This window comes from Alexandromys fortis, unplaced genomic scaffold (assembly GCF_014885135.2).
Source record: "Alexandromys fortis isolate MF-2015 unplaced genomic scaffold, M_Fortis_MF-2015_v1.1 scaffold_79, whole genome shotgun sequence".
NCBI classification, from domain to species: Eukaryota; Metazoa; Chordata; class Mammalia; order Rodentia; family Cricetidae; genus Alexandromys; species Alexandromys fortis.
In genome coordinates this window covers 8,217,103-8,238,317 of record NW_026067964.1, presented here as the reverse complement: position 1 = coordinate 8,238,317, position 21,215 = coordinate 8,217,103, and the positions used below count along the sequence as shown (strand labels likewise).

Here is a 21,215-nt window from a genome sequence, read left to right as displayed (position 1 = left end):
TCCATGTGTGACTTTGAACAAGGCACCCAACTTAGAATTCTTAGTTTATTTTTCTCAAATTTAAAATCAATATTGTTAATAATTTCCTACACTAACCCTGCAGGCATTGTATAACTTACATGAAATAATCAATCCAAAGCACATATCTAGTACAACAAATGTTGCTATACATGCTGCAAATAAATAAAACCTAACTATTCTTTTGAATACGTCAAAAATACAGAAAAAAAAATTTTAAATTTATTCTAAGTTGAATAAAATATTTATGGCCTAAATGAAGTCTCAAATTACACACACACACACACACATACACATTTTTTCAAATCCATGAATAAATTTTTCTCTTTTAAGATGAAAAAATTAAGAGTTTTGTTCTGTTTCCTGCTTATAAGGTACATTGACTGACCAACAAGTTACAACTTCAAGAATTTTTTTCATCAAAGAAGACCTGGCATTTTCTAGTATTAGATCTTAAACATATTTTCTAAGAATCATAAATATGCTGATTTAGAGTTTAAGAACACTATCTAATCATATTAAGCTTTTAAAAATTATTTTTAAAAACAACCTTTTCTCATTTTATATACCTATCCCACTCTCTCCCCTCCTCCTGCTCCCTCCACCTTCCCCCTACCCCACCCCCATTCACTCCTCAGAGAGGGTAAGGCTTCCTATGGGGAGTCAACAAAGTCTGACACATCACTTTGAGGCAGGACCAAGGCCCTCCCCTCTATATTCAATCTGTTATAGCAAGAACGACTCATTGGAAGTCTCCAAGATTCTTAATTTTTAATACCTTGCTGCTATTTAAGGAAGGAAAGCAGAAAATTAGCCATTCCTGAGACCCTGATAACTCAGTTCTTCCTGTAGGGAAATTCCAGATGCAGAGGAAACGCTCACAAGCTCCACATCTGTAACCTGGGCATTGACGGCTGGGGTGCTGGATGATAGGGAAAAAAGTGGGCCAAGATCTTGAGAAAGCTAGACGTTTTGTTGTTGTTCTTGGTTTTGGACGTTTTAATTAAAATATAATTCCCTCAAGCCAGGCACGATATAAACCTCTCTCTCTCTCTCTCTCTCTCTCTCTCTCTCTCTCTCTCTCTCTCTCTCTCTCCTTCCTCCAAAGCTTCCCGTGTTTCCCTTCCCTCTAATTTCTTATTTCTTTTCTTTATTATTACATATATGTGCAACTATATATAGATATAACCTAGTGAATCTGTTTTCTGTTCCTTGTATGCCCACAATTCAGGACTGAACATTTATAATTGGATGAGAAGTTAGGCAGTTCTCCCCTGGGCCAGACGACCAGTCTGCTCTATGAATCCTCTGGTTGACTATAGTTCTTTATCTATGTGTGAAGTCCATGAGATCTATCCTCCTTCCATTTAGCATGTCTATTTGTGTTGTCCTTGTTTGGGTCTTGTTTGGGCAGCCATGTTGTTGAGGTATCTATCATGGGTAACGTATCTCTGCTATTTTGAGGAGCTACAATCTCATGGCAGATTTCCTGATCCTCTGGTCCCTACAATCATTCTTCTCCTTCTTTGGTAATATTCTCTGAGTCTTGGTTGTGTGGGTTGTGTTATAGATGTATCTATCGGGGCTGGACACCTTATGATCACCCCTGTTCTCTTTGTTTTGACCAATTGTGGTTTTCTATAATAGTTTCTGTCTGTTGCAAGACAAGCTTTTTTTGCTGAAGGTTTGGAGCTAGACACATTTGTGGGCATTAAGGATAAATGTTGAGAATGCAGTAGAGAATTATGCTAGTTTAGTAGAAAGCCATAGCTGAACAAAAGAAACTACAACAAAAACCAGCTTCTGTTTAACCCTCCAGCATTGGGAAAGCAGGAATCTAATTTGTCTGAGGCATTGTTTTCACCAAAGCTCAGGCACCATGGCCCCAGAAAGCTCTCCAATTTCAACTGCAGTCACTCCCAACCCCATCTACAACTGTTTGTTTTGTAATGATTATTACTCTAATAAACATCTCATTGATTTGTCCATGTATAATGCACCTTTAATTCTCCCTCACCTTGTATGCTCTCTGAGAACACCATTTTACTCACTGCTGAGAGCAACCTAGCACACATAGTAAAGACTAAGTTACTGATAGCAATGCATTGGTTAGCATTATGCAAACAGTAGGCTCTTGTTTGCATCCTTATGTAGTTGGAAGCTGGATGTGGGTAGACTTCTGTGGTTATATTTCCATCATTGTTTTCCAAGTTCCTAATCCTGGGTATTAATGATGAAGTGGCAATGCCATAACACAAAGGCCCTATCATGGATCTCTATAATACCACAGGCATACACACCTAAATGTGTTAAACTAGCTGTGACATAGTCCAACTCTTGGAATCTGGCACTTGGCCTTATGGTGCCACTCTTAACACTGAATATCCACTCTCATAGGGACACCTGCCTAGGCCCTTAGTCAATGCCCTTAGCTCATCCTGTGTCTCAACTAGCAGACAACTGTCTAGTTTTTAAAAAGATTGTTAGTGTGGTCAGTGTCAGAAAAAAAGGGAGATGGGGTATGGGAATGAGTCAGAGAGGCTCTCATGTAAGATAGAAGAGGTGTGGAGTGTTAGCGCAGGGGTAGGGGTATGGTAGAAGAAGCAGGGGTACCACATAGTGGTTTAATGAGTGTACTTACCATTCAAAGTTCTTCTTCTTCTTCTTCTTCTTCTTCTTCTTCTTCTTCTTCTTCTTCTTCTTCTTCTTCTTCTTCTTCTTCTCCCCCCCTCCTCCTCCTCCTCCTCCTCCTTCTTCTCCTCTTCTCTTTCTGGTTCCTCCCTCCCCTCCCTGCCCTTTCATCCCTTCTCCTTTCCTTGCCTCTTTCTTTCTTCTCTTACTTCAATTCCTGACCAAGAAGACTTTTGAAAATTCTGACAGTATTTGCAACAGCATCATATAACAGACACTCAGCTTCCTACACTTGGCAACAATTACTCACTAAACATCCCTAGCCCATCAACTAAGTGGACTGTGTAGAGCTAATTAATTCAGTTATATTTTATATTTTGCCAAATTTCTCCTTTGTTGCCATGAATGTGTATCTTTTTTAGATGAAAGGACAGAATATATTTTATTTAACAATTTGCTCACTTCAGTTATCATTTTAAGCATCAAGCCATATGGTGTGTGGGCCCTCATTTGGATTCTCACTGTGGATTCACTTTTTCTAAAAACAGGCCTAAAATGAAGAGAATGTGTTCTTCACTGGACCTGTGGGCTGGTTACTTTTACTAATACTCAAAAACTTGGCAGCTTGCAGTAACTTATGAATGAAGTTTTTTTTTTTTTTAAATGATGTGTCAGAAATACATGTCATGACTGGAAAATCCTCACTCAAGGTCTCTAATACATTTCAGGCAGGTGTCAGCTGGCTGAACCCTTTCTCGAAGGCTCAGGTGATCTGGTCCAGGAAGATCAACTCGGATGAAGGCAGTGGACACTGGCTCTCAATCCCTGCTGACCAAAGGCCTCCCACATTCCTCTTCAGCAGAGCAATGCTGGGTAATTCAACTTCTTGTGGGAAAGAGAGGGCTAAAGAGAAGCAGGCCAACATCTCCAGCCTTTATCACCAAATTTTGGCAGTAACTTGGTATCCAATTGCAATTGGTATTCAGTGCAGTCAGACTTAAAACCAGAGCCAGACTGTTGACAGACGTTTCTGTCCCTCCTGGTCCTGCAGCTGTTCAGTCCCAAAGAAACACACAGAGGTCTACATTAATTATAAACTGGTTGGCCTATTATTAGCTCAGGCTTCTTATTAACTCTTACATTTTAAATTAACACATAATTCTTGTCTGAGTTAGCCATGTGAATTGGTACCTTTTATCAGTGAGGCATTCTCATCTTGCTTTCTCTGCATCTGAGTTACAACTGCTGACAGAGCCTTTTCTCATCCCAGAATTCTCCTGTTCTGGTTGCCTTGCCTATACTTCCTGCATGACTACTGGCCAATTAGCATTTTATTAAACCAATTCAAGTGACAAATCTTTACAAGGTACAAGACCATTGTCCCACATTACTTCCTTTTTCCCCCTTTCAAAACAAGAACTCTGACTCTAATCTCTTTTGTTTAGCTTTTTTCCTGACTGTTATCCATAACAAGTTGTAACTAATACTCTAAACAAAGACAAACATCCATAATCCATTTTTTGGGAATGTGGGTGTAGTTTTCTAGGCTACTTATATTGATTAGTGGTGATGATAATCTTATGGGGACCGAAAGAAAATTTAGGATTATGGTCAAGCCCTGGCTGGAATATTCTGTGAGGCTTGATCATTTCAGCCAGCAGCCTTGAGGCTGCTCTGAATGTAGAACTCAAAGGAAACTCCAACAGAGGTCCTTTGAAATGTTGGATTATTTGGGCCATCCGCTCTTATCAGAAAATTTTCAGGGGGTCTTCCTTGATAAAACCTGACTTTTCTTAACCCAAAATAAATCCACAGCCTCTCATTTCCTGTGGAAACAAAAGCAAAACCTCTTCTCCAAAGTAACATATCTTTTGACTTAAATTTTGAAGTCAAGGCATTTTTAGAATATATATGGATTAATATTGCAGTATTCATAATCAAATGTCTTCAAACAGCCTTTCTCCACTATCAAACAAGTAAAAAACAATACAATAACATACAGTATTCAGATTCTCTGTGTATTTTCCATGTCTACATGGCTTTATTTTAAACTCTATTTCTTTTATTTTTATTTTTAGTTTTTTTTTCCACAGGGCTTTTTCTGTGTATCTGTGGCTGTCCTGGAACTCATTCTGTAGACCAGGCTGTTCTTGAACTCCCAGAGATCTGCCTGCCTCTGCCTCCCAAGTGCTGAGATTAAAGGTGTGTGCCACCATACCCAACTACTCTCCCTGCCTCCCCCCTCTCTCTCTGAGGACTTTATCTTTTCCCCTTTTCTCCCAAGCCTGCATATATTTTTAAACACACTGTAAACTGTTTAGTGGTTTCTTACATCTGAATCTATCTTTATTATATGTCTTTCTTTTTCTGACAACATGAGTCTTTAATTTGCTAAACAGTATAACTAGGATTAAAGCTGTGACTTTGATGATTGGATTCACTCCATTCCTTCACTTTCTGAGAGTCTAGCCTCATGGCAGAGGTACTGGTCAGAGACATGTTTATTGTCACAACCCTATGGAGTTTCAAGGCCCCTGCCACCACCAAGAAACATGCTATTCATAAACACCTTTTAAGTGTTTGCTGTCAGGGCCTCTTAAAAGAGCTACAAGGTTTTTATAACTAAAGCTGAGTCAGGAAGCCTCTATTGAATTAGATGTACTTGCTTCTAGCAAACAGAATCCATGAGAGAAAATGTTGCTACCAAGAAGACATGCTTAACTCTGTTCTTTTGTGTCTAGAATTACTTCCCAAGCTCTCTCAGGTTTTATGTGGATGTATTATCCATGTTGACACCATTTGTAGGTGAAATCAAGCCAAGAAGTTAGGGGTGGGTAACCTTCTGGGTCGCAGACCTTTTGGGTCTTTTAGGCCAGTCCACCCAGTAATATTGAGTTGGGGTTCATATTGGGTGCCAGATGAAGATAGACAAGAAAAAGAAATCCCACATTAGCTCAGAATTGAGTATAATGAAGGGTTATTTATTTAGAGGTAGACTCACAGATCACAGTCCTCTGAATAAATGGGGAACAGGAAATGAATCCAGCAGCCAGAAGAGAGAGCACGTGTAAGATTTATGGATGCATTTATAGTATATGAGATCATGCCCAAGTGGGCTGATATCTTAAAGGCTATTGGCTGAAAGAGTTCCCACAACACCAGACCAGCCTTTACTGGTCGTATGTCTAATGCCTTCATAATCCTCATCAGTCTGTACACCTGCAGCATCCCCATTAGAGGCTTTCTCAGGGTAACACATGCACTGGTCAGAGGTTCACCAGGAATGCCAGAAGAGGCAAATTATTCAAGTGTCCTCATATAATTCTTGTTGCTATAATCCTGGATCTTATATAGATCCTAGGAATGTTTTAATTCCAGGAAGACAGAAATGAAAAAAATTGTTAAGAATCTGCTCCACATACCCAGCTTGAGGCATGACCAAAAAGAGAGAAATGTCCTGTGATGTGAACCTGAGAAGGCTATTGTCAGGAGGGTTACTCTGGGTGTGGTCCAGGTACACTCTCTGGTAGAATTCAAACTGCTAGCGTTTTGTTTGTATGTAGGTTTGTTTGTTTTACTTTTTTTACAGCATGTTATTTGCTACAGAAAATAATGAGTTTCATTATGACATTTTCATTGTATTATTGTGTTTCCATTCTCATCCCTTCATTCTTCCTGTGTCTACTTGCCCCAACCTTCCAAATAGTCACTCATCTGCTTTCTTTGTATGTGTGTGTGTTCTCATATGAGAGAGCATGCTATATTTTTGTCTTTCTTTTTCTCTATTATCTTGTTTTCCCCATACATTTCTGCTTCTACTTTCATATTACAATCATACATAGAGAAAGAGGGGGTGAGGGACAGGGAGAGTCTATATTCTACATATGGAGCAAAACATAATGTATGCCTGAGTATAGCTTGTTTCACTTAACATACTCTCCAATTCCATGCATTTTTCTGCCAATGTACTTCTTTATAGATAAAACTCCATGTTGTGTATACCACAAATTTTTTGTCCATTAAGTGTTGATGGACTAAGCTAATTCTATATCTTGGCTATTGTGAAGTAGTAATATGCAGCAAATATGAGTGCCTGAACATCACTGTTGTATGCTGACTTATAGCTGAGTCATGCAGTGGTTCTACTTTTTAGTTTTTGAGGCACCTCATACTGGTTTTATAGTAGTTGTACTGGTTTATAGTCCACCAGTAGAATTAGAAGAATCTTCATCACATCCTCACACCAGTTTTACTTTTAAATTTTTCTTTATATGGCCATCCTGAATGGTATAAGATGGAACCTCAATGTAGTTTCATTGTTCATTTCACTAATAACTAAGAATAATTAATATTTTTATATATGTATTGGTCATTCATAAGTCTTCACTTGAAGGCTGTCTATTCAATTCATTAGCCTGTTGGTTGATTGGATTATTTGGGTTTGGGGTGCTTATCTTTCTGAGTTCTTTTTATATTCTAGATGTTAATCTTCCCATCAGATGATAAGATTTTTCTCCCATGTTAATTTTGCATCCTACTTTGCGGGAAGTTTTTATCAGGTTGAAGATTTTTCTGGATTGAAGATTTTTCTGGTTGAGTTGAGTTGCTGGTGTCTTATCGTCTACAAATAGAGATAATTTGGAATTTTTCTTTCTAGCTTTTGTCCTTTATTTCTCTCCCTCATTACTCTAGCTAAGATGTCAAGCACGTTACTAAATAGTAGTGGAGAAAGTGGAAACTTCTGTTAGTCCTTATTTTAAAGAAAATGCTTCCAATTTCCTCTCACTAGTATAATGTTGGCTGTCATATACAACCTTTATTATGTTTGGATATGTCCCTTCTAACCCCACTTTCTTTAGGGTTAGATATCCCTGGTTATTTTAATGAATGCACTAATATCTATAAATTTTCTACTTAGCACAACCTCTGAGGTATTCTAAAGGTTTCAATAAACTATGCTTTCGCTTTCATTTGATTCTGTTAACTTTTGAGTTATCTCTTTGATTTATTTATTCAGTGATTCATTGGTCATTAAGGGTGCACTTTTCAATCTCTAACTCTTTGTATATTTCCTTTTGGTATCAGTTTCCAGTTAGTTGTATTCTACTATGATCAGACCAAATACATTGCTTTGACTCTTTTACAGTTCTTCATACTGCTTTATGGCCTAACATGTGATCTATTCTAGAGAAGGTTCCACTGGCTGCTGGAAAGAATAGTGAATGAAACAATTCTGTCAGAGCCTCAGTACGTTTCATCTATGGTGCAGGCTAATTCTGAAATGCATTGGCTTAGTCTGGATGGCCTACTGGTGACGAGAACAGGAAATTGAAGACATTTCTATTGCTTCAGGACCCTTTATTCCCATTAGTGTTTATTTTATGAATCAGAGAGCCTCAGCTCTCATTGGTACTTACAATTTATATATCTTCCTGATGGATTATCTTTGTATTACTATGTGGTGTCTATATTTCTTTGACTACTTTTATTGGAAACCAACGTGCTTCAGATATCAGAAAAACTATGCTAGCTGGTTTGGGCTTTTGTTTTCATGTATTGTTGAAATAGGAGCGGCGAGGCTGCGTCCCCAACACCCCGGCCGCTTGGCTAGCTCATGCCCGAAATAACAACACACAAACTGTATTCATTTAAGAACTGCTTGGCCCATGAACTCTAGCCCTTACAGGCTAATTCTCGCACCTGGACTAGCCCATTTCTAATAATGCGTGTAAGCACCCCAAGGTGCGCTTACCGGGAAGATTCTAGCCTATGTCCATCCTGGGAGAGTTAAGCATGGCGTCTCTGCTCCAGCAGAGCTGTCGGGTCTCTCCGGGAGCAGAGCAGAGTCTGCCCTCACTTCCTCTTCCGCCCAGCATCCTATCCTGTTTATTCCGCCCACCTATCTTATAACCTATCAGGGCCAGCAGTTTCTTTATTACTCAGCCAATGAAATCAACAGATTGATATATGACACTCCCACATCAATGTATCACCCTCTGTCCTTTAACTCTCTATTTCTCTATGTTTTTGCCAGTGATATGTGTTATTTTGGAGAAAATGATAGTTAGATCTCATTTTTTAAAAGCAAACATCTTTTAAGTTAAGTCTATTTATGTTTAGGGCTCTAATTGAGATGTTTACAGAATGTCGTGGTTTCGTAGGTTGTTTTCTTCCATCCCTCCCAGGGCCTGTGGAGTCAGGCAGACAGGATGTCCCTTCCCTTCCTCCCAGGGCCTGTGGAGTCAGGAAGACAGGACACCCCTTCCCTCCCTCCCAGGGCCTGTGGAGTCAGGAAGACAGGACACCCCTTCCCTCCCTCCCAGGGCCTCTGGAGTCAGGAAGACAGGACACCCCTTCCCTCCCTCCTAGGGCCTGTGGAACCAGGTGGACACGACGCCCCTTCCCTCCCTCCCAGGGCCTGTGGAGTCAGGAAGACAGGAGCCCCTTCCATACTTTCCAGGGCCAGCGGAGTCAGGCAGACAGGACATCCCTTCCATCCTTCCCACTGAATCCATGTGCTACAGACCTTGCTTGTGGATATCACAGCCCTACTGAGGTGAGAGCCAGGTCTGTTACTACCAATTCCTAGTCATGGGATCTTGGGAAAGTTATCACATTTTCCTTGACTGTAAAATGGGGATTTTAAAATAGTGCATACCTTTTTATGGGGATGTGTGACACATTTTGTGTTCATTATTAGACTCAACTCTCTAAGGAGACACTACCTGCAGGATAGTTTTGGGATTTGAAGGACACTTAATAAATAAATGATAAATCATATTGGTACTGATTATTATACTTTATAACAATGATTCTGTGGTCTGAGTGCACTTCATGGAGTAGGAAAAGTATCCATTTTATAGAAACCGAAGTTTAATGTGACGAAACAAACAGAGTGATGTATTCAATGGAACAGCCTGACTCAGACAGAAGCACAAGATGTAGGGCTACTTCCCACATCACCAAGGCCTCCCTGCATCATATGAATGGCCTTGGTTAAACAGACAAGACTTTGGGGAAGGCTGCCAGCGAAGCTCTGTCCTTTTGATGCAATGCCTCTTACAACAGAGGCACCAAACAATGAAACCTGTCTGGTCACCAGAGGACAGAAGAATCAGGAGAACCTGTTTGCGATGCAAGGAAACAGTAGTCAGGAGATGGCGTCCTGCGCTGAAACTAGAGAGTCCGGAAGGGATAGCTGTGAAATGGGGTTTAGCAGAGCCAGCACGGTGCTGCCCAATGGGAGAAAAACACCAGCTCAGCCCTGAGCTCCGCTCTGCCTGTGGCAGGTCGCCTTCTGAGATGAACATACCTACACCGATCTTCTAAAACCAGAAATGATCACATGAGCTAGATCACTTGAGTGGGCTAGTAACTAATTAAAAAGTAAATCCATAATTTAAAATTCGCCCCAAAGGAAACCCCTGTGGTTCCAAGATCTTCACCAGAGCATCCTAGGCTTTTAAAAATCAATAGAGCTACACAATACTTCCAGTTGCAGAATCCACAGGGGAAATACTTCCAAGACCCCAAACCAAACCAAACAAAGAGGGTTCTGGGTAAAGAATAGAAGAAATAAAAATGGCTATGGTGATGTATGCCTGTAAATATAGCACTTGTGCTGCTGAGGCAGGAGCATTGCTATAAGTTTGAGGCCAGCCTCTAGCACAGAGAGACTATCAGGCATGATCTCACAAAACAAAATAAAACCAACAACAGGAGGAGCTAATAAACCAATCTTGGTATGAAATACGTGGACCAGCCCAACCCTCAGCTTGGGGTTTGCCTCCTGCAGTGAAGGGGGTCCTGGCTGCCTTTCCTGTCAGGGTACAGTGCATGCATCAGCTGCTCCCATTCTCCTCCTGTCCGCATGGCCTCAGCACTCACTGTTGGCAGCCCCGCCTGTGCCAGCTATTGGTATCCTCTTGTCCTGTTTAACAAGGGAGCATGCGGGTGGATGAGGAGACCTTAACTTCACACACTCTGAAGAGGGTCTCCTTTCTCGAGATTATGTAATTTGCAGCTCTGTTCTCTGTTTGGTGAGTTTTCCTGTTCTGCGCATGATCTTTAAAAGTGGCCTGGCTCTGCATCCTGTTCATCCCCATAAGATATCTCTGGATATAAAAGGACAAATGTGGAGGCTTTCTTCAAACAATGGAGTTTTTATACCAGGGAATTTGAGATAGAAATTGTTCTCATACGCAAAGATGATATTTCACTGTGAACGGGAGAAGAGGACCATCCGGGAAACAGAAAAGGACAGAATTTCAGGCTATTGAGATGAAAATTCATATGACTCCAACAAAAGAGATGGAACTGCAATCAAGCCACCCAAACAGGTGAAAAAACAAGGAAGCACAATAGTGAGTTTGTATACTCTGCCTCTTCTTTGGTGAGGTGCCCTCAGATAGACATATACAAACAAATGCTTCATTTTCAAATCACATCTTTGGAAGATTTCTTCTTATACCCAAACTTAAACATTTATGAGATGCCAAAAAGTGATAACAACTCAAATATGTGAAGGGACATAATTCAATATTATCATTTTAGTTCACAGTTTTTACTCAAAGTAATGCACCTTGGACCACAGATATGTCACTTCTAATACTTTAATAAATTCCCCCAAGCATTTATGAATAAAACCCCACTGTGTTATTGCTGTGTAACAAATGAGCCCCCCACACCACACTGGCATTCAACTCTGAGCAGTAATGCCTCATTCATAAGTCTTCATGGATGTTGAAGGCTCTGTGGAGCTATGGGTTTGGGGTTCCACCAGGAACATGACGAAAACATGCGAATCCAGTCAGGTGGTGATGTCATGAGTGGGTGCAGAGTCTCCTTATGACGAAAGTCAGATGTTCCTGGAGTCCAAGGAGAAACCTAGCACACCTTCCATCCCCAAACAAGTCACATGACCAAGTCCAACATCAACGGAAACCTCCCATAGAGTTATCAGTAGATGGAGTGAGTACAAGCTGAACAGTCCTCTGATTCACTGATTCCTAAATAGCGATGGTTGTCATGACAGAAGATAGATACCAAGGTGTTACGAACACCGCAGACATTACTACACGTGATATGGACATAGTCACATTGCCAGTGAATAACAACTCTGTCTATGGAAAGGGATCATCTCGGATACAGCGGCTTTCACTGATTTTAAAGTCAATGCAGCGGTGAAACAGGAAAGTTCAAATCCAGCCTGCGCTACACAAGATCCCCCTTTGAAACGTCCTGTTGAATTGGCTCATGCCTCTTACAAAATCAAACCTCCTCCTTGCCTTCCATTTTTATTTGCGCTCGTGTAGTCTGCAACTGGCCAGATACGAAGGCTCCTGAAGTCCGTCAAGTCAGTACTCCTTCCCGCCTTGCTTGCTAAGTATGTGTGTGTTTAGAGGGGAGGCAAAGGACCCAGGGTCAGGGCTGGAAAGATGGTTCACTGGTTAACAGCTGGTATCGCTCTCCAGAGAGTGGGCTCTCAGTTGTAACATCAGGCGGCTCACAACTGCCTGTGATTCCAGTTCCAAGAAGATCCAGTTCTCCAGTCTAGGGGTTCTGAGGACCAGCACTTAGGTAGGTGCACATGCCCACACCCCAGCACATACATGCATGTCATTTAAAATAATAAAAACTATCCAGGACAGGCTCCATAGCTAGAGAAAGCCTGTCTCGAAATTCCAATAGTAATAACAATTATTATTATGATAATATTAGTAATAATAATAAAAACCAGGCTCTCCTTCTTGATGCTCAGAGGCTGCTCTTGGTGGCCAGAGGCCAGTGTCATTCCCTGAAGTCAGTGAGGTCCCAAGAAAGATAGGAGGTCCTGACTTCCAAAGAGCTGGTCTTCATGTCTTAGCTCACCTCTCCAGGTCTCTGTGACTTCATCCACAAGTGTGCACTGACTGCACACAAGGCAGCCATCCATGCATCTAGGAGCCCCTGAAGGCATTTGATGCCCCTGTTTCCCTGACAAGAACCACTTTGTAAAGCCGGGGCCGGAGCTCTACAAAGAAAGTGTAGTGGCTGCTGCCTATGAGTGTGGCCCTTCAGTTCGTGGGCAGTGTCCTAGATTTGTCTCCCATGAAGAGGGCTGAAGAAGGCATCTTTGGGGACTTGTGGGGATCATTGGTAACAATGTGACAGTTTCCTATCTTGTGTTTTATAGATAAATCTAAAGAGTGCAGCCTTCTCTAGTTGGGTGGCTCTGATGTCCCTACACACACGCCAGCTTCCTATGACCTTTTATTTTTTGTTTATCAGCAGCATCGATTTCCTAACAAAATGATTTTTGGAGCCATTACAGTGTCCTAAGAATTAGAAGGTAGAGTTTTAACAAAGACCTGGAGTGTTGCAATGTCTAGAAGGAAAAAAAAAAAAAAAACTAAACCGACCAGGCAGCAAAGCCCCAAAGCCTAGCAAAGCCAAGAGCATGCAATCCCTTCTCACGCGCCCTCCTAGGTCTTCATGATCGCTGTCCTGCAATCTAGAGTCGCCCCAGTTTTAGAGCTGGAGTCTTTTAGCAGCACTCGGGTTCTGACCGGGGAGAGGCCGGAGTCCTCTCTCGCCCTCCTCGCTGCAGTGCTGCAGTACCGGGGTGACTTGTGGGACCCTGACCTCTCACCTCCTAAGCACCTGGCAGCGGGAGCAGGCGGCGCCCTTTGGAGCGGGGGCGGGCCCTGGGGGAGCGGGATGTCCAGGCGCTGGCGACTGGCGCACGGCTATCTCAGCCGGGACCATGGAAGCGACGGTGGCGCGGGGCGAGGTGCTCATGAGCCAGGCTATCCAGCCCGCACACGCGGACTCCCGCGGCGAGCTGAGCGCAGGACAGCTACTCAAGTGGATGGACACCACCGCCTGCCTGGCAGGTAAGCGCGGGGCCCACACGAGGGTACCGTCGGGCGGGGCGGGCTGCTGCTGCTGGCCAGGGTGGCCAGGGCGCCTGGGGATCCTGAAAAGTAGCCGCTGGGGATGCGCTAGGGCGGCGTGGAAGCCTGAGATAGCTTGGGAGAAGGAAGCCTACGGGAAGGGCAATGTTCCCAAGGGCCGAGAGCAGGAGCTCTGTGAAGACAGAAGTGATGACTGAGACAGTTCCTCACAGCACCCTAGTCCTTCAACACACACAAGAGTGAAGACCCGCTAAAAGACTTTGTTATATAGATTGCTTGTATCTATACTTAACCATATTTAAAATTTAGAGTGAACTCTAAAGATTGAGTTCACTAAGTGGAACGGAGGTTAGAAAAAAAGGGTTCACACTCAAGCATGAAGCCCTGGTTTTGTGCGCGCACGCGCGTGCACGCACACATGAACACGTTAGCATATTTTCTTTACAAACAACAAGATTACTTACTGTTCTTAGAGGACTGCTCACAGTTCCTGCTTTCTCAAGTGATCTAAATGTTTCCTTGGGGAAAGGACTGCTCCTTTGCCAGATTCCCTTCTCTGTTTGGTTTACTGCCACCAGCTGTTAGGCAGTCAGAGGCTTGAGAGAGGATGAGACTGAAAACAGCAAGGAGAAGACCTGGAGGTGTAGTCCAGTTGTGAAGCCCTTGTGTTCCACCCCCCTACCCCAATCACTAGGGTTGAGGGTAATAACAAAAACATCTAGTATGAACATAATGATGTCTTCATACCATCCCCAATGTTTGCATATTGGAAGTGATAATTGAGCAAACAAGTAATTGAGTAAGGTTAACAAGAAGATAAGGGCACATCCTGACCCCAAAGGACCGTGTCTTGGAGCATAGACGCATGTCAGGCTACTGCAAGAGCCATCTGCAAATCAAGAAGAGAGCTCTGGCCAGTCCAAAGGAGCTAAATGTCTATTGTTCAGCCCACCCAGTCCATAGTGCTGTGTGATGGTCTCACCACGAAAGGCAGCCTCTCTGCATCGCTACACTCAGGCTCTGACTGGGACTGGCTTACACCGAGGGATGTAACAGTGGGTTATAGTACAAATGGTTTTCTCACTGAGAGCCTGGGTTGAACAGTACTTTTGAAACTTGGGTCTCCTAAACCCATGCTGACTTCTTTTGTCTTTGACCAGTGAGGGGTATAGTCTTGGATACAAATAAACTTTACCATGCCTCCCTTCTGGAGACATTTCTTTGGTGTCCTAGTACAATCTTGCTTCCTTGGGATGTTATCTAAACACAGTGAACTTTGAGTACATGAATCATATCAGCGACTCCCAACTCTTCTCCCCCAGCTTAGGGCCGCTCAGCATTTTCCCATCATCCTTGAAGTAAAACCCAAACTCCCCTCATTCTTTACAGATGCTTTTTTTTTTTGATGCTGAAAACTCATTCTCAGAGGGGCCAGGCAGACAGACTTGAGTTGATTGTGAGCCTAGTTCAGAACTCCAGACTGATCATCTATAGGACATCCCGGTTAAGAGCAGTGTGACACTGTGTTTGCCATACAATGTACCATGGGCACCGTCAAAGCTTTTCTCCCCAGGGAATTTCACACCTGTTCTTCTTTTCTTGAACATTTCCATGCCTTGTTCCTCGGCTTCAGCATCTTTCCCCATTTCCTATGTCTAGTCCCTTAAGTCCAGCCGCTATGCTGAACCTCGATTACCACCTCCTAGTCCCAGCTCTGGGGAAATGTGCGATCAGATAACAAAGTAGCCCCGGAGGGAGCTTTGCAAGACTTGTGTTCTAGCTGGGTTCTTTGTCCTGCAGAGAAGTAAAGCTCACAATATTACGGACCCACTTTTCTTGCTAGATTAATCCAGTGCTGGGTAGATTAACCCTGCATGTTAACCACCATGTACAATTCAGCTGCATTTGCAATGACTCTTCTTTCAATTGGCTGATGTGTTTGGTTTCTGTCTTAACAAATAATTTCTAACAAGATTTGGATTGGATCAGAGCAGTGTAACAAGGAATCAGAAATACGAAGTTTATCCACATGTAAATAAAAGAAAAAAGAATGGAAATGACTGACATTGCTGGAAATGAGGATACCTATTTCTAAGGCAACAGAATGAAACTGACTTAAAAGTTTCTAGTTTGATGTCTTTGGAAACATGGATCCTAGAAAGACTGTAGACTGTATGCTTTAGCAATTATATTGCCGTTGGTAACATCATGACTGGTAATGTTAATATTGCAAATGCTAAAGCATTGTTATGATAAAGTTATACAGATCATGGCCATGTTGAGCACTCTTTGGAAATAAAAGACACCGCATAGTGAGGGACATTATTTAGGTAATGTGGATGAATCTGAAGAACAATGCAAGAGCCATTATTTTTTTCTGGCATTGAGTTCTGTTGACCAGTGCTCTGTACAGTTAATGTTTCCCAAGATAAACAATGAGCATAGTCATGTCCCCAAGACACTGCTGTAACCCTCAAGATTAGATCCCAAAATAGCTTCTCGATATTTAAATAAAAAAAAAATCGCACAACTCCAATTGCATCAGCATTAGGCCTCATACCTGTTGGGGGCCCCTCCTCTTCCCCTCCTTCAGCCCAGAAGCTTGAGCCATCACTGAGTCACCCTCCACCCTCATGTCTGTTCCTTGTTTTGAACTCTCTCGAGACCACAATTCCCCTCCATGTCAACAGTAAATCTTTCTGAATGTTCACTTTAAAGGAGCATCACTCACCCCACTGTGTTGTTAAATCTAGGCCCCAGCCTTGACATGCTATCCACATCGGTTCCTTCTCCACACATTCAGTATACGATGCTTTTCTTTCTGGATTTGTTAACGCTTCCTTCTGGAAAAATCTTTTAAGCTGAGCCCCTGTGCTGAGCCTCCATGCTGTTGCTTAGGCCCAGCCCCAGCCCCAGCCCCAGCCCCAGCGCCCTGCCCTGTGGGCTTCACAGGGGCTCTCAAACTCTTCTCCCTTTACTCTGGTCTCATCTTCATAGCCCTAAAGTGCATCCAGAATTTGCTTATCTCATCATGTCAGATTTTTTTTTCATCTTTACCTTTTGTTTCTTTACTAAAAGGCTAAATTAGTTTTTCCACTAGCCTGGTCAAGAACTTCCTATCAGAAAACCTTCCCCCACAGGTAACAACTATTAACTCTGAATAAAACAGCAAATAAAGGTAAATTAAGGTGACCGAGAAGCGAACGAAAAGTGTTTGGAACACATGAAGGTTACACTGGGAGAGAAGAATGCCCGTGGCCTAGCTTTTCCTTTTTCCCTAATTCTTTTTTATTTAGTTTTATGGGGCATGTGGGGAGGAGAGGATGTTTAATGATATTATGGAGGAGAGAGCATTCTCCCAGGTAAATGTTTCATTAGAAATCTACACCTTTGTCAGTTTGAACATCCAAAGGACAATAGTTGAGGAAAATGCATTCACTAGAATATGAAGAGAGATGTTTTCAGAAAAAAGAAAGCCAGAGAGGCAAAGCACCCTGCTTGTAATCCTTGGCCAGGTATCTGGCGCACTTTGGATCTGTGTATATAGGACAGACTCCCAACCTCCTAGTAAAGACCAAAAAAAAAAAAAAAAAGTGAAGGAGCCGTGGCCATCTCTAAAATGATGGGTTTATAGTTTGGACTTAGTAACTGTAACTACTTGCTTTTTCAAAAAAAAAAAACAACAAAAGAAAAACTAATCCTTTTCAAGGAGCTCATCAGAACCCGCTATTTCAACAACAAACCAGCGAGGGCTTGGAGATAATAGAGAACATAGACACACAAATAGGCAGGCAAACAGAATTCATTCTCCAAAGATTATCAATAGACTAATCTACATATGATACTGATGCTGGAATTAAAATTCAGGGACTTGAATGTAGCTATCATAATCATATCAAGGAAATTGATAATATTATTGTAAAGAACAAAAAAGGCAATGAACCTCAAAAAGAGAAATAGAAAGTGTCTTATGGGAAACAACGTGGAAAGTCAACAGCTGAAAACTAACATAAAATTTAAAATATACTAGTTAACCTTCACTACAGATTGAAGATGGTTGGGGAAAAAGTTAGCAAATGTGAAAATATATCAGTATAAATTATCTGATCTTGCAAACAACCAAAAAAAGGGGTTATGAGCCAATGGTATAGCACACTTGCCTAGCATGCACGAGGTCAGAATTAAATTCCCAGCACCATACACACATATACAAAGTCTCACATGGTCATGAAAAAAGAAAACAAAGCTTTTAGGTCTGTATAAAGTCCCCAAAGAAGAAAGTAGGACAAACTCACCCCTAATCAGAGAAGAATGGCTTTAGTTTCCCCCAAACATGCTGAAAAGAATACAGATTCTAGAATCCATAGAACACCGATCAAGATTAATTTAAAAATTATAATACATAGGCATATTATAATCAGATATGCTTAAAAGCAACCAGAAAGGTTGCGCTCAGTGTATGAGAGCAATGACTAAAATTACGACCAGCCTCATTAGCAACAGCAGATACCTCATCATCCCAAGTGCATTAGAGTTTGCAGCCAAATGGTCACAGCAGAGATCAGAAGACAATGAACGATATCTAATAATAACAGCTCTAAAACGATGACAAACAAGAGCCTCCAGGCCTCTTCAGGATCTGTTCTCGGCCTTCCCTCTAGCTCCATCTCAGCCCTCTTCCTTGTGTCTCCGTTCTAGCCACAGGCTCGCTGGGATCACTGTTCTGTCTCCTCAGCAGCCTTCCTTTCCGCTCTCCTCTCCCATCTGCCGCACTACAGCTCAGATCTGGGCTCAAGAGCCCTCTACGTGGACACCTTGGCTTATTCCGTCATCACTCTGCTAATCTGTTTCCAACTTTCCCTAGGTAATCAGCAATATCACTAAGTTGCTCTACTGTGAGAAAGTAGGAAGGGCGATCCAAATGAAGGACAAGGACAATCGGTTCTTTTGAATTCACGCCATCTTATTGGCATACTTGAAAAATGAAGAAAAGGCAACACATAGTCATGTCCAAAAGCAAGGGACCTTATGCTGACCGCTCATATCTTTATCTTCTTTGTTATCGGTTCCTGCAGGTTTGTAGTAGAAAGTATGGCTGCTGGGGTCCACATTCAGTGAGGCTCTCTCTGATAGCTGTCTGGGCTTCTTCTATCCAACTCTTTTCTTGATTTCCTATTTTATGTATTCAAAAACCACTAGAACAATCATTTGAATCTGTCTAGGGTTAAATGTTTTCATTTAAGATGGAACCAGTAATAGTACTAGCCTTCTGTGATTGACATGCATGGCTTGGTGCATGGCCAGTGAGAAGTGCTTAGTAAATGCTGTTACCTGCTGCTGACTCTCTCTGGTCCTTCCTACGATCTAGCCCTCAGCTCTGTAAGCATAGTAGCCCCCTGGAAAATTTAATGCAGCCCTATGTTCCTATCGGTGACCTCATTAACATTATTATTCAATCACTTAAAGCTGGCAAGTTGCATTGGCGTACATAATCATACTCTGTTAATAAGAACACTCTAAGTTAACAACCTGTCCCTTCGTGGACTGGGTGTTTACTAGGTACTCTTTTGTCAATGTTTTATTGTTTGTTTTTGAGAACTTTCAGTACTTCTCTGGAAAAATAGCAGCTCTAAGGATTTGACTCAGAAATTATCTATAATAGCCCCTAGCCAGACTGGTAAAAAGATGACACCGACCCTGCTCGATACGTAGAAATCAGCCAAACTCGTCTCCTGTTTGCTCCCCTGCCTTAAGCTGAGCCCACTCTAAAGAGGCCGAGAGTTTGACACTTCATATCCCGTCTTATTGCTGGCTTGTTTTGTAACTAACAAAGCCTCTTCCCTGCCCATTGCTCTCACACAGAGTTCTAAATGGCTAATTTCTCAGCTCCTTTTACCTGAGATGAGCAATTGGTACTTATGTTGTAATCCGTTACATCAATGTACAAGGATTTGGTTTAATTCGCTGTCATTTCTATAATGTGTATCAGCCGTGATGCCTTTGAGTTTAAGAATGAAGCCAAAAGTTCTTTAATCGAAACCAGTGAGTCAAGCAAGGTGATGCACACCAGAAAACATAGCACTTGGAGCTGCCCCGGTGCATGGTGTGCGTGCGTGTGTGTGTGTGTGTGTGTGTGTGTGTGTGTGTGTGTGTGTGTGTGTGTGTGTGAGTGTGTGTACCGGAGGTCAGTTTGGGCTGCAAAGTTAGTTCCTGGCCATCCTAGCCTGTATAGAAAGATTTTCTCTCAAAAAAAAAAAAAAAAAAAAAAAAAAGGTCAATGAAAATGTTTGGATTTTGACTGACTTTCTCTACTGGCAGAAACACACATCAAAATCTTTTCCAAATAGCATCCGGGTGGTGGTGGTGGTGGCACACGCCTTTAGTCCCAGCACTCGGAAGGCAGAGGCAGGTGGATCACTGTGAATTCAGGACCAGCCTGGTCTACAAGAGCTAGTTCCAGGATAGCTAACTGGACTGTTACACAGAGAAACCCCATCTCAAAAAACCAAAACAAACAAACAAACAAAAAACAAAACAAGAACAAAAGAATAAAATCTTTTCCAAATAGCATGAATTCTGGTGTTTTTACATCAAGCAAAACCAATAATCAAAGCAATTGTGGGCAGATACAGACCATGGAAAAGGCCGAGCGCCTCCTCACCAACTCTCTCCTTCTACAACATTGTCATGATTGGTCAGTTTGGTAATAAGTGATGAGCACAGCCCGCCTGCTTCCTGTGTGTCCCTGATTCCCAGAGACATCCCCCTCTGATGTGGGAGGTGATCTCAAGGGCTCCCAGACTGCTCCCTGCTCAGTCATTACTGATTTAAGTATGTGCAGCTACAAGCTAGGCGAGACAGTGGATGTAGCTCCTATGTTCATTTATAAAAGAAAAGAACAATAATAGTTTGATAGTAATCTAACAACATTTAGAGTCACCAAAAGCTTGCTAAAATTGTTACTTACAGTTGCCAGTTTTCCGAATATTGGTTTTAAAGTTCAAGCTGGAGATTCCTAAGTTAAAATTCAGGAGAGAGAACAGTTCCATCACCTAGTGGAAACAATTACAGAGCAAATGCCTGCTTGTAAGTACAGGCCATACTGTGCGTCTGTGTGTGGGGAGGGGGGGGGCACTGGGGAGCTATAGTGAGTGAGCGGATGTGTTACTAAAACAGATCGACTTCGATTTCTCCCTTCTTCCCTTTGCTAAAACATTCAGTCACAGCTACTAACATGGCCTTCCTTTACCTGTGTTTTGAAGCTGAAAAACATGCCGGGATTTCCTGCGTCACGGCCTCAATGGACGACATTCTGTTTGAGGACACGGCCAGGTAAGGCGCTGCTCTCGTCACTCCGGGCAGGCTTCTGGCTCATTTGCAGTCCATGTTTATTGCACCTCAGTCATCTGGAGTCAATGGTCGCGTTTCTTAGAAAACCAGAAGCGCTTGGCTCGATCCTGGGGTCCCTGGTCATTATGGTCCTCAGCACACAGGCAGTATTAGCTGTGTTCGGTTACTCTCAGTGTTAGATGCTGTGTAATGTCACGCGTGCACGCCTTCTATTACTCTGTCTTTAATGGCTCCTTTTCCTACATGACAGATGATAATAGGTATCTGTATTGGTGTGGTACTAACACTAACTCGTGTGTAAATACAGTACATTTTAAAAGA

General features: G+C 42.3%; 1 protein-coding gene across 1 annotated transcript in view; it reads left to right on the top strand.

Moving 5' to 3' along the window:
* The first annotated feature begins 13,337 nt into the window (after positions 1-13,337).
* Positions 13,338-21,215, top strand: part of Acot12 (acyl-CoA thioesterase 12) — a 36,157-nt gene continuing 28,279 nt past the window's right edge. The window contains 2 exon segments of the mRNA XM_050153772.1: positions 13,338-13,523; positions 20,807-20,876. Of these exon segments, the coding sequence (XP_050009729.1) occupies positions 13,394-13,523; positions 20,807-20,876 (200 nt within the window). The 5' untranslated portion in view covers positions 13,338-13,393.